Source organism: Pieris napi, chromosome 15 (genome assembly GCF_905475465.1).
Source record: "Pieris napi chromosome 15, ilPieNapi1.2, whole genome shotgun sequence".
Lineage (NCBI taxonomy): Eukaryota > Metazoa > Arthropoda > Insecta > Lepidoptera > Pieridae > Pieris > Pieris napi.
In genome coordinates, this window is record NC_062248.1 from 2,849,415 (window position 1) to 2,868,441 (window position 19,027).

General features: G+C 33.2%; 1 protein-coding gene across 1 annotated transcript in view; it reads right to left on the reverse strand.

Moving 5' to 3' along the window:
* The window catches only part of LOC125056512, a 252,735-nt gene that overhangs the window by 31,336 nt on the left and 202,372 nt on the right, over positions 1–19,027 (reverse strand). The window contains exons 6-8 of the mRNA XM_047659646.1: positions 17,806–17,958; positions 13,079–13,195; positions 9,575–9,752 (exon numbers count right to left, since the gene is read on the reverse strand). Of these exons, the coding sequence (XP_047515602.1) occupies positions 9,575–9,752; positions 13,079–13,195; positions 17,806–17,958 (448 nt within the window). The remainder of the gene's footprint in view (positions 1–9,574; positions 9,753–13,078; positions 13,196–17,805; positions 17,959–19,027) is intronic.

Sequence of the window (19,027 nt, forward strand, 5' to 3'; positions counted from 1 at the left end):
ATAATATGAACTTAAAATTAGTTTTACAAAAATTTGAAAGTTTATAAACTTGGATGAAGCTTACATTTATAGTATAACGCATTTATAATATTATATTATGTACATTGCAATCGTCGTATAAGTTAAAATTTGTATTATATTTATTTATCTAATTACTGTGTTATAATATATTTATTTTTTATTTTTATTTATTAACACTTCGTTGCATTTACATTAATATAGTACAATTGACATAATTAAATAAAAAGGAGAGCAACTGGCGGCCTTATCGCTTTCGAGCGATCTCTTCTAGGCAACCACTGTGAGAAAAGAAAAAAAAAGTATTAAATTACATAAGGTAGGCAAGAAGTGTAAAAATACATGTATTACATATAGTTGTTCAGAAAAAGAAACTAAACAGGAACAAAAACAAACTAAACTAATAAAGGATACATGTAAAAAATAATAATAATAAAAAGTGCACATGAATCATAATGATTTAATTTCAGAATTTAATTTAAGATCAGTCTCACGTCAGTTAGTAGGTATTATTAAAGTAAGGGATACGATGTGGACAGGTAATGTATATTTATTTAATAACATTTTGTTGCATTAAGTGGTATGTTTACGGATGGGAATACCGTCTGCGTTATTTCTTCTTATGGATATGGATAATGAAAGAAAAGATGTTGTCTATCACAAGGTGTTTCATCATTAAAATACTTGATTTTTATTTATTTATATTTATTATCCAAAAAAATCGCAATACTGGATACTGCTACTACTATAAGGAAGGTACACTGCTACATGGACCGAACTTTTGAAATTTGTTTTAATTTTCTTTTTTTTAATTTTTCATTCTTTTTATAGTGACTATGTAGGTTAAGAAAATTGTAAAGACTGTATAAGAAAACAATAAAATCATTCGACTAAATATCGTTGTTCATAAATACATAAGATTATATTAACTAATATATAAAATTCTCGTGTCGCGGTGTTTGTGGTTAAACTCCTCCGAAACGGCTTGACCGATTCTCATGAAATTTTGTGTGCATATTGGGTATAACTGAGAATCGGACAACAACTATTTTTCATCCCCCTAAATGTTAAGGGTAGTCCAACCCTATTTTTTTTTTAATTTTAGATAAAAAAATTAATTTTTATTTTTTTATGATACAGCATTAAAAAATACATACAACCCCTAATTTTCACCCCTCTACGATCAACCCCTATTTTTTTGTTATAAATGATAAACATGGCAAAACGGCGTTTGCCGGATCAGCTAGTTATATATATATTTTTTTAAAACTATTATATTACAGCTGTACGAAACTCTTCAGAGGAATACTGGTGCTTATATAAGCATGTTAAATAGAATTCCAGAGTCAGCAATGCAAAATTGATACTATTAGTCCGTCACCTCTAAACATTCCGAACTAGTGAGCAGCGTTTGACCAGAATCGCAATGTGTACACAGAATTCACATTCGCTTCTCTTTGCTTTAACTGGTTTCAATGATATTCATTGCGTACATTTGTAGTAGCTCCTATTAAAATTAATTTTAAATGTTTTCCAATAATTAGAATGTGTTTAGTGGGATATCATGTACACATAATATTTCCTATTGACTATACAATTATTAAGAATTAGATACATAATTTAACTTTTTGTTTTTGGTTGATATGGTATGGCTTTTTTAATGTAAAAATATTAGATACAATTTTTTTTTCTTTTGATTGGACATTCACACCAATCGACCTAGTCCCATGCTAAGCTGGTGAAGCTTGTGTTATGGGTACTAGGCAACGGATATATATATATATAGGATATATATATATATATATATATATATATAGATAGATAGACATATAAATACATATTTAAACACCCAAGACCTAAGCACAACACCAAATGCTCATCACATCGATGTTTGTCTCAGCCGGGGATCGAACCCGGGACCCATGGATTCGCAGTCAGGGGTACTAACCACTAGACCAATGAGTCGTCGACAATTACAAAATGCTAGAAATAATTCGATAGTTTTGTTAGGAAAAAGATATATGACGGAAAACGTAATCGTGTGACTAAAATTGTCTACGACTCATAAGCTTAACAGTAGCTAGTGAATTATCAATCATTAAATTAAATTAATTACTATTGCAATTTGATTGGTTTGATTTATTATTATTATTTTAAATTACATAACCGTATTATAAATATACATTTCCAGGTGAATAAAGTACTAAAACTTTCTTAAAACTAACTTGTTTCAAATTATAGTCGAAATATTTGGGACGCTTTATTTAATCTTGATAATAAATAGCTTCGAAAAACTTTCTATTCCTTTACTTAGAAATAACGTTAGTTTGTCGAACAACGTTTTTCACTATTAAACTGTACTATTATGTATACTTACCTACATTGGGAGATTTAGGTGTAAATTTTACGATAACACGTAATGGTAAATATCAGGAATGTTATGATCGAGTCAATTGAAGGATTTTTATTGTTGTTGTGTGCTATTGAGATGTCTTCTATTACTTTTATAATCATAATTTAATTTATGTTATTATTTAATTGTTTCATAGTTTGGAATCAATACTTAACCAATAAAGTACGAAGATTGTTACGACTGATCAGAGCAGATCAAATGCTCTTAGTGGGTTTGAACTTCGAGTGATTCTGTGCTTTTGACAGTGGCAAAGACCTCGAGACACTGGACAGCTTTGTTGGAGTATTCTGTGAGATTCTGGTAGTAAATGTAAATTTAGAATTGATTTAATGGCTGATTTACACAGGGTAAGTAGACAAGTCAGTCGCAGCGCCAAAGTCGGCGCCGCGACTGACTTTAACTGTTTACACGAAGTAGTAGTGGTGCGTTTCTCACGATGAGCACACGTGTGTGAAGTCAGTGGGAAAAATGAATTCGCGAAAACAACTGAAACGACGATTTAATTATTTGTTGAAAAATTTATCAATTTTGCTGTTGAATGAGTTAATAGAAATGGTAGAAAATGAGATAACAAAAAATAAACGACAATGGGTAAGAAAATGGATTGACGATAGAAACGAAACTGGTGGCTCTGCTTTGTCGCTGAAGCAATTGCGATTTGAAGATCCTGCGGAGTACAAACTGGCCATATAATTACACCAATTTTATGGTTTCGTCTTCGCTAAACTTCATTTTTATCGCCAGCGAAAAAAACGTGGTCACTCTACAACGCAGCGGCAGTGACTAACCACGCACTGACTTGTCTGTTTACACGGGGTTTATTTGGCTGGCGCGGCGGTGCGCGGGTGGCGGGGGGCGCCAACTGACTTTAAAATATTCGTGTCCGAATATTCAAGTCAGCGCTGACTTCAAGCCACTGTACTGACTTCAAATCAGTTTACACAGGGTTTTTTTCGGGTCAGCACTGACTTGCCTCGAATTTGTAGTCAGTTACTGACCCTGTGTAAATCAGCTCTAACATCTTTTATGTTGATGTTTATAAGTGTACATGGTTATAATTTAAGCAAGTGTTATTTTTAGTGTTAAAGGAATCAATCAAAATTAAACATTGTACGATAATTATTCGTGTCTTGTGACACACTATACCCACACAACGCCCACCAAACCCGCTAATGATCTCAATATCGATGGAGTAACGATATTTCTCCTACAAATAGATATTCGTAGCATATTATTATTTTTAAACCTTGTCGTTGTTATTTAGACATTATTTAACATAACGATCTAGCCTAAATTAAGACTAATAAGTAATTTAAGTCTAACCTAATTGACTAAAACTATAATATAAAATAAAAATAATAAATACAATAAATATATTATGGAATATAAGATACAGGTATTACTTATTCCAAGTAATTAAATTTGAATCGGTAGACATCCCTACTCATCGGCAGAGAAAAGAGGGTGTAGGCCGAGAGAAAAAGCCGGCGGAAAATAACTCTTGGTACTCTTTTAAAATAGATATCATCATACAAAATGACTATGGCAAACAACACTTATTTTAAAAACAAATATATATAAAAAGTAAGCCTGTCTAGCACTAGTCCCAGGACCTTTTATCTACTAGTTAATCGTTAACTTCATAGTAAGCCTTTTTACACAGCTTTTCTTTAATACATAAATATATTTTATTTTATTACTGTAAATATGTTATTATGATTCTATGAACCATATAAGGTAATCAGTTATCTTAACACAGAAGCACCTAGATTGGGTAAACCTAAGACAAACTATGAGAAAGTTGTGCATCAAACAATGCAAGCCCGCATGATATTATATTTCTAAAGCGCATTAAACAAAGTTGCGTTGAGTTGGTGTCGGAGTTGAGTACTAATTAAATTGTTTATAGCACTCGCAATAGTTCGGACCAAACAAGCGGCTTGGAGACGCTCCCCGTTAGCTATTTCGTGCATATTGAGGCAATCTTGTACAACTTGAAGTACAGAATGTATGCATTAATAATTTAGTTATTTGGCGGCAGAAAATGGTCCTAAACATCTTGTAGTTACGTTTTAATCGCCCCAGCAATGCGGATGGGGTGATTCGACATAAAAATTTTGAGAAGATTTTGTACCATTTGTCCATTGAAAGCATTATTTTTTATAAATGATATATACTCGTATATGTGTAAGTATGGTAAGTCTAATAAAAAAAAAGGGTACGTGTACTTGTGTACGCGCGTAAGAAGTTATACTTCTTTGGCTTTCTTTATTTTTTTTTAAATAATAAAAATTTAACGTTAATAATTTAATAATATTTAGTATCTTATTCAATTATTAATTAATATTAATAATAATAATAATTTTATTATATTATTCATTAAATTTAATAACTAGGTATGTTTCATAACCTTTTAACTAAGTAACAATAGGTCTTTATGAAAAAGCATTGCTAAATCTCTTTGAAAAAATAATTACAACTCCTTTATTTGTTTAAAAGGTACTACAAAGGTCATTATGGTCATTCAAAATTCTTGGCATAGCTGCTAACTTCACGCATATTCTATTTCTTTTTACTTGTAGATTGTCTTATTCCCATCTCGCTCGCGCATGATCAACTCCCGGCTGGTTTAAAAAGAATTTGTTGTGAGCAACTTCATTCTGATAATTTTGTGTCACGGTGCGCGCGCATCGTAAAATTTCACTGACATCAATTTTTCATAACGCGCCTAAAGAAGTACAACTTCAAAAAGGTCTAATTAAATCTACGTAAAAAAAATTAAAAGCACTTTAAGTACCTACAATGGAACAAAAACTAAACAGATTGATCATAATTTTTAGTTAAACCAATTTAATTTTGCGCTTTTGATAGACCTAATTTAAGTTTATGTCCTTCATGAGCATTGTCTAGTTTGATTGTTAACCCTGAGGACAAACGTCAATGCCAGATATTCTAAGACAAACGAATGCGCAATAAATTCGTGAATATAAGAGGTAAGTTTCAACATTTCAATAAATTCTACTTATAATAGTCTGTGCGGAAAGAGAACCGTCGTGGGATGTGAGGTCGCTGCTTTTTTGTTAAGTTGACAACACTGTTATTGGAAATGAATACTTAATATGAAATATTTAAAAGTAAATAATTTCCGTGAATCATTGCCACGGTTCTCATTCTGCAAAGACTAGCTTGTACAGTAAGCAATGCCATTTCACCATCTAACATTCCTTCATCAGCAAAAACGACGTATGCCAGTCTGGATAGTGATTAATAAAAAACACAAAGAAAATACAACAATAAAAATTAACACGTTAACAAAATAGTCCCCAATCCAGCTGGTTCTTGTGGGGAAAGCGACCGCCACCCTCCATTACATTTTCATATGTAGAACAGGACAATACTAAAAATATATGGCGCTCCACGTCACAATAATTAAAATTTTGCACTTTCAACGTAAGATCATCAAAATAAGCAATTAGATCTATAAAATGCCTTGAGAAATATTAGTGAAAAAAAAGAAAGAGATGGAAAAACATGCAGGAGGGTTTTACCCTAAAATGAGCCAGATAATACTGGACGGCAAAAAAATTTAACTTATATTTTTACAACTTATACTAACACAATAAATACTCATATTAAGAAATGTTAACTAACCAATTTTCGATTTGATTCATTAATAAAGCTTTAATAAATAAAGGTCTGTTGCGCAACCGCCTTAGTATCAACAATCACACATTACCATTTAGCTTGTAGGTCACATGTGAACCAAAATTATTAAGACAATAGCGCCCTGACAAGGAATTAACATAGACTGATGAAACAATCACACGCTTGTTCCAATTTGACACTAAATATAAGCCGAAACGTCAAAGGGTAGGAAGCTGGGCACATTCACAATGTATTTACTCGATGCAATGCTGAACAAACATCGTCTACATACACTGAACATTACCTTTGCTCACTCGCCCGGAATATTTAGAGACAAACACGTATAGACTGAAGCCGAATCTGAATAAATATGAATGATTTAACCTTTTAGTAATATTCTCAATTAAAACCATTTGTTATTTCAATGATTGTTAATCTACACGTATACTAGCAGACCGGCCAAGCGTTGCTGTGGCTAAGGTTTTTGTTATATTACATAGTAGCAAACTATTCAAGGGAAACGGTAGGAGAACACCAGCCAAGGGGAACACCATGCTTTTTTGGTGGTAATGCCATTAAATTGTAGCTTATTTACGTTGGTATTTCAATCAAATTTGCACACCGTGTGCGGTTTGATCTAACTTAAAAGATAGGATAACTTACATCTCAATTTATACCCGCAATATTATTTTATTGCAAATTATTTGTTAATTAGTCGATAGTCACAATTCTAACAGATGGCGCTGTGTTGAAAGTACCAACGTTTCACATAAGCTACATATTAATGGCATAGCCACCAAAAAAGCATGGTGATCCCCATGACTGGTGTTCTCCTACCGATTCCCTTAAATAGTTTACTACTATGTAATATAACAAAAACCTTAGCCACAGCAACGCTTGGCCGAGTCTGCTAGTAAGGATATATAGATATGAAGGTCAAATCAAAAGACAAATATTTCTTGTCAGGTCAAGGTATCTGCTTGCCATTACCCAGAAGATATTATAATTATTTCTGATAAGAATATTTCTAAATAAAGCGAATGCGATAACGGATTACGTACGTTTGAGTGTAGTAAATACGAAACAGTTTTAAATGGGCTATGACTTTATTGAAATTTAATTAGCTCTTAAATAATTTTGTAACTCATAAACATTGCGGTCCAAAAGACTTAAGAAATCCTAATGAAAATAGTTCGCTTTGCAAATTACCGATTTGGAATATATGGATAGTTAGAGATTTTTCTTGATATTTATTTAGTTACCAAGTTGCATTTCAACCCAAAACTTCTCAAGGTAAATTGCACTGCAAGGCAGTAGCGCAAATATTTGAATTGTAGAGTGGAATTGGTTTACTTTCAACGATTCAAAGGCAATGTTTACATGTAAATATAAAAATCCGCTGCTTCTAAATTAATCTTTATAAGGAAAAATATAAACTCTACTTCTAATAGCTAATAGCGGCAAAGCTTTGCTTTATAAAGTATGTGTGCAATGTAAATAATATTTTTGCTAAGCAATCCTTCCTGATGTTACAAATGTGCTGAACGCACACGGTCGACTTTGGGTCTATGGCATGCTGGTTTCCTAACGATGTTTTCCTTTACCGTACGTGCAAGTGTTTAATGCGTTTAGGCAGAAATTCCATTGGTGCACAGCCGGGGAACGGACCAACGATCATGAGACACGATGTCTACAGGGATGAGACACGTACTTTAGAACCACTAGGTCATCACTCCTATTATTATATTTTGACGACTAGTCTAGTGGTTAGTACCCCTGACTGCGAATCCATGGGTCCCGGGTTCGATCCCCGGCTGAGACGAACATCGATGTGATGAGCATTTGGTGTTGTGCTTAGGTCTTGGGTGTTTAAATATGTATTTATATGTCCATCTATCTATAATACGTATGTATATCCGTTGCCTAGTACCCATAACACAAGCTACACCAGCTTAGCATGGGACTCGGTCAATTGGTGTGAATTGTCAAAAAAAAAAATTAATTATATAGGTTGTAAGTTCCAAGATTGTCTCAATAATATAATTGAGAGGTCCTTCTAACAAAACTTTCATAAATAAGGTTGTATTCTGGGCGACAAAATTCACTAGATGATTGCTGAAAAGCACTCGAAAAGTACTTACTTACATAAATACTTTTGTAAGTCTACTTTTAGAGGTTTTATGAGTATCGCGAAAATCATAGATATTCTCTAATAATATTACAAATTCTAATATAACTTTCTCTTTAGCTTTCACGTCTAAGCGGTTAGAACATTTGTTATGATACTTTCTCTAGGAAAAGAGTTTTATACAGAAGATTTATAGAATAATAATTTATTTCCAAGAATTTGGTATAACAATACAATGGTACAATTTATATCTATACTAAGAAATTTAGTATTGGAAGAAATTAGTTAATATAAAAAGGGATATACTATAACGTATTGACGAATTTATTTTGTCGACAAATAATACTGTAAGAGACACAATAGTGACCAATTAAACTTTCATTGTTCGCATTATCCACAGCTACTTTCTTTGAACAGTATGCTATTTTCTGACTCGATGCTGCATAAAGCAGCTAATGATGAATGAAATTCGTAAATAGAGCGTGTGTAATATAATGGACGCAAGGGAAGAGATGTTCCTACTATAAAATTGATTGACAATGGGGAGTCAGGGGGTCACAGGCCAGAATGCTCTAATGAAAGATTAATAATAGTATGTGAATGTGACTCGGCGACATGAATTGACTACTAACTGCTTTAGAAAACTAAAATTTTCCATGCTAGTCATTTTAAGTATCAATAGTAAGACAAAATACGTATAGTATTTAATTTCATAAAAATACAATTAAATTAAATCAAGTATCAAGTAAGTTTAATCCACAAAATATATCAAACTTTTAGGGATACCATACTAAAAAAAATTGAATTTGCCGCGCTTTATCGTTATCTTCTTTCATTAGCCAGACTCTAGCGCGATCCAGGTTATGACGTCATCGCAGTGATTGCAGCCGTATTGCAGGTGTATACCATAACACCTAACATCACTAATGTAAGTAGATATTAAAGTAATAACACTATAACATCGACCCTTTTTCTCACTCCTCTACTGCTTCATTTAAAAATAACTTGTGTCTGTGCTGTCATGTTTTGTTTTTCTTTGCTCTGTATCATATTTTTTATTAGTGAAACTTTTTGTGGATACATCCAATGTGTTTATTTTTTAACTTTTTTTTTATTGTATAGAGATGTCTGTTTTGTTTTCCAAATAAATAAATAACCCTTCCCTAATGAGTCAAAGTAAAGAGTAAGACTATTCATAAGAAGAGCAACATATATTGTATGTTATAGACTCCCTAAAACATAAACATAATAACCTGAGAACAGCCAACAAAATCAGTTCGATTGTCTTCTTTACTATAAGGTTCAAATGTTTTTGTAGTGAATTCGCCTATACTTGATAGTTGATACATAATCATTTTATTCCTACTTACCAGAACAGCGGTCTCTGGTGCCAAGCACAGATGCGATCTGTGGCCGTTCCTCGTTGATGACCAACTCAGCCCTCTCGTTGTATACCGAGTGGACCGTGGAAACACAGGTCAGTCTTAACTGGCCACGTTCAAAGCTGTCTGGTCTCACTAGGAATGACAACTGGCTGATTGACGCCACCTAAAAAAAAAAATTTAAGATTTTAAAGTTTCAATGGCGAATATTCTTAATTTAAAGCTTTGTCACCCTACACCTACACATCAATTACCAGTATTCAAATAATAATATCAATCAAGTCTTTCTAACCGTGTATTCTAAAGGCCTGTATGCGATTGCAAGTGATTAGTAATTGACATTGATTAGTGCAGGTGTGTAGTGTAAGTAGTGTCCAAAGCCTATTCTATTTCTTTTTACTTGTAGATTGTCTTATTCCCATCTCGCTCGCGCACGCTCGGCGCCCGGCTGGTTTAAAAATAATTCGTTAGTGGGCAACTTCATACTGATAATTTGGTGTCACGGTGCGCGCGCATCGTAAAATTTAACTCTCATCAATTTTTCATAACGCGTCTAAAGAAGTATAACTTCAAAAAACAATATATCCATTGCCCTTATTAAGTTTATCTGTAAGGGCCTGAAGCGAAACAATTATTTCTTAATATCCTTCAATTTGTTTTCATAATTTTTAAGATGTTTGTTGTTATTCCTATTTCATTAGAACGGATAAAACAAGATATTTTTTTGCCAATAAGTAAATATTTATTTAAGATATTTAAGAGAATTATGAACTCTGGCGTACGCAGTACTACAGGCGCTACACAGAAACCAGTGGAGAAAACAGAGAAATGTAACAATATATTCAATGAATGGAGAGATATTATTGAATAATATTGACCAACGGAAACTTGAAATTCAAACGTTCGTACAAATAATGAAAGCCCAGATATTATTTAACACAAACAACCTGTGCTATTGTTATTCTGAAGTTCACGTTGCGTAGTTCCAATAGATATTGAAATTTCCAGTTCGTGTATTGATAATAAATCATTTTGTAACTTATTAACATAATAGTTTTCGAGGAAGAAACTTGAACTGTACACTTATTAGTATAAGTTTAAGCGATTATCAACCCAAAAGTGGATTTGCACGCTTCATTGTGCGACTCTCATCCTTGAGTTCATAGGTTCGATCCCCGGCACTAAAGGACTTTCTATCTAGTTGCGCATTTAACATTCGCTCGAACCGTAAATGAAAACGGGGTGTGTCAAAGACATGAAGCTGATCACTTACTTGCCATGATTGATGATGATAATTGAAATGATCATGAAACAGATACAGAAATCTGGGGCCCAGACTTTGTGATCATAATATTTTTATTTTAGTGAAAATAACTTCAAGTGCGCTATCGGACAGACCATCGTAGAATCAGAACTTTACAGAACACTGACTAGACTACTCACTACTACTACTACTACTACTTTAGACTGTTAACTTGTTCTAAGCTATACGTAATTGTACAAAAATAAATCAGTAATATATAAGACGGCATTGAATACGTTTCGAATTCAGTATAACAACATCTTCAGGTTGCTATTGGGCTTACTATAAAGTTAACAATTATCTAGTTGATAAAAGGGCCTGGGACTAGTGCTAGACAGGCTACTTCTAATTAATTTACGATATTTGTTTTAAAATAAGTGTTGTAGGCCAAAGTTATTTTGTACGACGATTTGCTATTTTAAGAGAATACTGAGAGTTTTTTACGCCTGCTTTTTCTCTCGGCCTATACCCTCTGTCTTCTTTGCCGATAAGTAGTGATGTCTACCGATTCAAATTTAATGACGTGGAATAAATATTACCTATATCTTATATATTCCATAATAAACATATTTCTTTTGCCGAGGTTCTGTAGGTCACTAGGTATGTTTGCCGAGACCCAAACTGACGGTTTAATGCTATCATTCAGAAATGGTGACATCTTGGATGCATCGAGAGGCATAGTACCAATGGTAAGTGAGTTGATCACAAAGGAAACATAAAACGTTCCGCTGTCCATGCCTCACAATATGACGTTTTTATTTTCTTTACTATGTTATAGCAACTTAAGCCAAATTGTTACTAACTCTAACTAAAACTACTCATTGATGTTATCTGAGATAAATACGTTATTATATAACTTATTTGACAATTATTATACAGGCTAGGATTATTTATATAAAGTTGTGATGAAAACTTAAATTTTCTGTGGAATTTCGATCACATACTAGAAAAATGAAAAAAAAAAATAATAATAATAAAAAAAAAAAATATTCGTACGCATAAATCTTAATTTATATTCAAATGATTTTAAAATGAAAATATTGTTATTTAAATTGTCTTCATAAGAATCAGTAAAATATTACTATAATAGTAACTTTGACGTTTTCTGAAATCACCTTTTCTATTTTTATATTAGATTTTTGGTGATTTAATGATTTTTTGGGCAGGAGGCTCATCTGATGAAGAGTGTGTGTTGTATTAAGTTATACCACCGCCCACGGACGCTCACACTGCCAGAAAGCTTGCAAGTGTGTTGTCAGCCTTTTAGGAATTTGTACGCTCTTATTTTGAAGGACCCTAAGTCAAATTGTTTCGGAAATACTTCAGTGGCTACATAACATATTACTAAAACTACGTTACATAAATATGTTACTGTAAAAGCTCGAACTGCAGTAAATCCTAAGATATTCCAGTAAAACCTAAGATCTCCCAATTCCTAATGGTAAATGTCCCAAAAGGTTTGCGATTCGAACTCTTACCACCATTTCGTTGGTAAATCTTAGGATTCACATTAATGGCACGGTAAATGTTGAAAAACAAAAAATAATTATTAAGTTAGACTAGCTTATGTAAGCATTATGTTTGTATTTCGTTGTTAAATTCCAAATAGAGAAATACTGATTCAGTTAGATAGATATGATAGAGATTGAGATATTCAGAGATATACGTTATGTGTTTTTTCAAAATAATTTAAATAAGTTGGTATTAGTTTGTACTTATTACTATCATATGATACCATTATAATACTATGTACCTGTTTTGTCTAATAGTACATTCAAGTAAATAATTAAGAATTACTCATTGTTTTATTCCTAAAACCAACATCAACCAGCTGACAGTGGTAAAACCTAGCATATACTGAATTCGAATGGTAAAAGCTCGAAAAAATCGTCGTATTTTCAGAAATACTTACATTTACCAACTCATGTCGGTAAATCCTAAGACTTACACTTAAATCTTAAGATTAACCGTAGTTCGAACTTTTACAGTAACATATACATAACTATATATGTCAATAATGTACCTATAAGCGATTCACCACTGTTTCGTACTGGTCCCAGGCGGTTTAACTTTTTCCACCACTTCCCATAATTATCGTTTCAACCAATTTATTCAAGACCTTGAAATATCTAAACCTAGTACCTATCACCTAGTGATTACTTTAATAGCTAATTAGGGTCTAATCACACCTTATTTGACGACTCTCTCGTACTGGTTGGTATTGGGTCAGTGACATCTTCATCAAGGCTCTCTTGTTTCGATGTTGGAAACATCACTGTATCTTGACTTGGAAGAACTTCTCCATCCTGAAAACCAATTTTACTACATTAGGTATTTGCTAGAAATAAATAAGCAATAGACGTAGCCTTCGTTCCTCTTACAAGGGTTTAAAAGTGCACGCATATATCAACTAATATCTTAATATATATAAATTACGTGTCACGTTGTTTGTCCGCTATGGACTCCTAAACCGATATCAATCAAATTTGCACACCGTGTGCAGTTTGATCTAACTTAAAAGATAGGATACCTAACATCTCAATTTATACCCGCAAGATTATTTTATTGCAAATATTTGTTTATTATTTGATATAATTCTAACATATGGCGCTGTTCAAAGTACCAACGTTTCACATAAGCTATCTACCTTTCACATAAGTTCTCCTACCGTTTCCCTTGAATAGTTTATTACTATGTAATATAAGAAAAACCTTAGCCACAGCAACGCTTAGCCGGTCTGCTAGTATAATATAATAATATGATTTTTCTTTTTTTTCTGCTCTAAGTGCCAACAAATTTCTGTACTTTTATTCTATTTTAAGCTTGCTAAGCCCAGACATGCGGCTTGTGTAAGTAGTGGCCTCAGATTTCTGTATCTGTTTCGTTACCATTTTTTTTTTATTGGCCTTCTGTGCTTGCCGGTTTCCTCACAAAGTTTCCCTTCATCATACGGAGGTTTAAATGCGCACATAGACAAAAACTCCGGGTGCATAGCCAGAATTCAAAATCTTAGGGATAAGAGTCGCACGCAAGCTATATCAAAAAGATAGGTCTATCACAATACTTCGTTTATTTACATATATCGTTTACCCCGGGGACTAAAGTCGTAAAAGCAAAATCCATATTTTTGTAGGAAAAATAAAAGAAGGTAATGCTATTATTACAAAGACATTATGTACCTATATTACATGAAAGCTTCTTTCCTATTTGACAATTGAAACAATGTTCTTATGTATTAAAAGTAAATTAGTGTAGTACAATCTACCGAATAATAATACGTTAAATTGTAAGCAGTAAGCTGAGGTTCACAATCTTTCGACAGTTTATAATCTCGCGAGATAGATTACAATCTAACGGTGTTTACAATTTTACGTTAACATATATATATATATAGAAAGTATATATAAATACCGATTTTAAAATCTCATTTTAGGCGTAGTACTTTGGTTCTACGTATATTAATCATACACCCAAAATTATAGTAATTTCAGAGTCCATACAAAATATAGAGGCTAGAAGATAATACAAGCGGTAATGACTATGTTGGAGATGGCGTAATGATTGTGAACGATAGTCTTGTTTGTAAGCGCACGCCCATTAATCAATGTCTAAAACCAATTAGAGAAATTGTTAGGAGAAAATCTCGAAACTCGCGGTTCATTGTTTGACGTGAATTAGTAAGGATATTTATGAGTTGAAATTTTGATTAAGTTTTAATTACAAGCAATATTGATCAAAACTATTTTGCATTAATTTCGGAGCTGAAGTTTGATCATGTCTTTGACAACATTAATTTCGAATGTTTAATATTAAATACAGTTTCATACGCGTTTTAATTATGAGAAATTAATTCGATATGAAATAAATTTACTTTGACAGAAACTTATATATTAAGAGCGGGATCTAACCAAAATCACTCATTGTAGATTTGATTTTATCTAAGTATGTGATGCTTGAATTAAACACAATAAATATGTATTGATACAAAAAAACACAGTCACCTCTAAATTAAGTATCATTTCCTTTTATATCAATCATGGCGAGTATTATGGAGCCATGTGTTAATTGTATTACATCAAAATTGTAAGGCGGAGAGCTGATACTAACAATTAGTTTATTAGTTTTTTAATTTATTATAATTTTATTTTAAGATTAGTTATTTAAATTTGGCGTTTACTTTATTTTGACCTGACAACGTCTTATAATTCGATGGCGCCGGCTGCACGCACGAAAAAACATGACGCATGCGGCGTTACCTCGCTCTGAGGCGGTCCGTTGCAAGCGAGAGCGCGGATCGAGCGACAAAGAGGCACAATCGGCCTCCGCGTTTGGCAGCGTTCGTTTGTTTTTTTTTTTTGAAAAAAAAATGCAACCATTCCATCAGTATTTTCTTATGACGTTGTCACGTTCACCTATCGTCAGTAAACCGACTTTACAGACAACCGATTTTTTTGTTCCGCGAAACACTATCGTCCGTCTTATCTCAAGCAAACTTCGGGCATAGGTACGTTTGATTCACTAATCACTAGAGCGGGCGGAGGGAGACGCGCGGGTGAAATCATAAATTTTGTTAGCCAAATGCTCGCTTAACGGCCAAAATTAATAATGTATCATCAATCTATGATTATAACCAATCTTGGACTGATTCATATCTAAAGACCGATCTCCAATCTGCATGCCAATAAACATTTCTGCTATCCGATTGTTTATTTGACAAAAGATTGACAGCAATCTTTTGCGTGATCCTTGCCTCTCGACCGCGTTTCGTTCAATGCAATATGTTGTGTTCAAGCATACCAAAAGTTTGCTGTTTTTGGAACGAAATAAAATAAGTAAGACTTAGGGTCTGTTTCACAATGTATGGATAAAGTAGTAAATAGCTATGCAACGTTTTGTTTGTTACAAAATTCTATAGAAAAACATAGAACCAAGTAAAGTTACAAAATTCTATAGAAAAACATAGAACCTTAACCTTTTTGTTGGTCATTTAATATTACTTGTAATGAAACGGGCTGTCATTGTCATATGGTATTTTTGTTTGTTAGGTTATTGAGTATTTTAGTACATATTATTACAAATATAAATTTTCTCTAAGTAGTTTGTGTATGTTGTTTTTGTGATTCGAGGTTGGTTCTTTAACTTAAAAAAATGTCTACGCAAAAACGTGAAAGAAGCGTCAATTTCAGCCGGGAAGAAGTTGACCTTCTAACTTCGCTTGTTGCTGACCATAAAAATATATTAGAAAATAAAAATAGTGACTCAGTCACCTGGCAGGAGAAAGAGCAGTGCTGGAAGACGCTGGAGGCGCTGTTTAATAGCACAAGTGGGGTATAGCAACTTTCGCAGTGCTAAAGCTTAAAGAGGGCTACAAGAAAAAAGTCTGCCTTGATACATGCTGAAACATATCGTACGGAGGTGGCCCTAGTGCTGCTACTCGTCTTACCTCCTATCGAGGAAAAAGTCAAAGACATGATATTGTTGTCTGTCGAAGGAAATGAAAGTCAATTGAAAGGAAGAGCATCTAAATAAGAGAAAGCAATGGGCATTTGAAGAGGAAGAAAGAGAGCATAAAAGAGAATTATGGGCCATAGAAAAAAATATATTGTTAAATAAATTAGAAAAATAATAGATTTTGTGCCTGGAGCGAGGATGTATTTTTATTTAAATAAAAGCATTGAATTTTTATTTAATTTATCTCAAAAATGTTGTAATTTATAAAATATTATAGTAATAAAGCAAAATAATCACTTATAAGATTACTTCGCACACTTGCATTTCCCACGTTGTCAATTGCGCTTTGATCAATATCATCAGCTGGTTCATCTACTTGTTGCAGTAGTTCAAAATGTTCATCTCGCAAATCAATAGCAATATTGTGCAACACTGCACATGCCACTATCACGGCTTGTACACGAGATACTTGAAGCAAAACCTTTTTTGGCAAAGCGATTTTGGGGAACCGATTTTTTCCAAACACCATATTATGTCCTTTCCACCACATTTCTGCTTCGTATTTGAGATTCGTTATAAAGATGTTCTGCTGTAGTCTTGAGGTTTTGAAGTGGAGTTAGTAGGTAGTATCTATAGTAACAAATATTTTTGGTTGTAGCTAATATTTTAAAAAAAATTACAAAAGTTGATGAAAAGATGAAACCTGCAAGAAGTCATATATGATAGACATCACTTTGTGTAAAAGTGTCTCCAAAGCTTCTTTTGTTAACCTAAATCTAAATGTGAATTCGGCGTCATTCAGGCTCTGGATATAATTAATTCTTGTCTTCTTATGTCTTCGCACAGAAGTACGTTGTCTTTTTCCAGCTTCAGAATTACTATCCCAATCGGATAATTGCATTTAAACTTCCAAATCACTATCACTAGAACTGGAACATGACGAAGATGAATAAATTTTCCCAATGAATATTAAGTTAGGTCGCAATCCCAAACCCAAATCATACGAGTTTCACCGATAGCAATCCGAGATTGATTTGGCCGTTCGAAGCAACTGTCAAAATGGACAGATAGGTTGTTGGCATGAGTAAACATTCATTTTCATACAGAGGGCAATCTTCAATCTCTTATCCGCCCTCTGAACGATTGGTTGAATAATTAGATTGGTATCTCAGTCCATGTATTGAATATTGGCATGCTTTTCTTTAGAAATGGATTGAATTGTCAGTCTATGACAGCTAAAATTGGATTGAGATTGCGTATTGGTTTTGGCCGTAAGTCATTTTCCAAAGAGCATGTGAGACTGTCAAAACATGTTTGCGGCATATCATTTTTGAATAGTAATTTAAAAATGGAATGTTTTCACTTTATTCATGCATACCCAATGCTACGAGTAATAACAGGTACTTGTTACCATGGTAACAAGAACTGCTTGTAATAAATTGAGATTCGTATTTATAAAGTTTACCTGTATAGTATCGACAAAGGGGCCAAAAGCCTTCCACGGGCTGAATATGATGTTGGTGTTTTCATCTCCGGGGGCGTGGGTGGGGCCAGCAATCGGTATTGACACAGCCGGACTGGGCAGTATACGTTGCTGGATTATTGGCTTGCCTTGAATCTGAAACGAAATGGGTGACGATTAGATTCAGAATATCTATAAGGGATTAATTCAGATTGTAAATTAATTCCATCTGATATTTTATTCATAACTATACTATTCGGATGGACATCAGATATCCGTGAGATAAATTTCGTTTTAATTGTGCACACAGAAATTTCATTGCGTTCGACCGCAGATTTACCGCAGGTTTAGAGCTCGCTCGAACCGCTCTCTGGGCAAATATTAGTTTTTTTCTCATACTAGTCGTACTTAGTAAAGAGTTGTTGATTTAAGTAAATAAAAGTATCGACTCGTAGCGATCACGTTTTTAATTATACAACCCAGTAGGACTCTGTGCTCTATGGACAGATTTCAATTTATATTCTAAATTTATATTGTCTATGCTTAAACAAAACCTTATATATATGAGTTTCTTCGTTTTTTAATAACTTTTTTATTGTGTAATAAATACTTTTCTATTAATTATATTAGAAAGCGTCGAGACTAAAATAAAACTATACGCACACACAAAGAAATTCTATACTCTTTTTCATAAAGATAGCATTCATAAATAATATATTCTAGATTCCTATTTTGTAAAAAGCTTAAAGAAAATGTAATGTAAAGCTTTATTCAATAAGATAAAAGATCTTTAAAACTAAGAACTTAACCTTATTTAACCACTTTATTATCTTAAGTCTACATTTAACAAAAGCCGGCAACGTATTTGCGAGCCTTCTAGCAGTGAGTGCCCATAGGCGGCGGTGTCACATAGAATCAGGTGAAGCCTCCTGCGTTTGCCACATATTATTTAACAAAATATTTCCTAATTTTAACAATTTCTAAAGTTAGCTAGATGCTACATTTTTATTAATTCAATTCATAGGAAACCCACATCAGAAAATGACAAGACGGATTATCCTCCTCCCAGACTGGGAAGATATTGTCAAATAAACTGCCAGATGCACAAAAGGCCCAGGACATGCCCCAATGCCCACGCGGGGAAATGAGGGATGACAGCCGAATGGTCAGTGTGAGTTATTCAATATTTAACGTTGATGAATTATACGCTTTGTCCACAATTTAA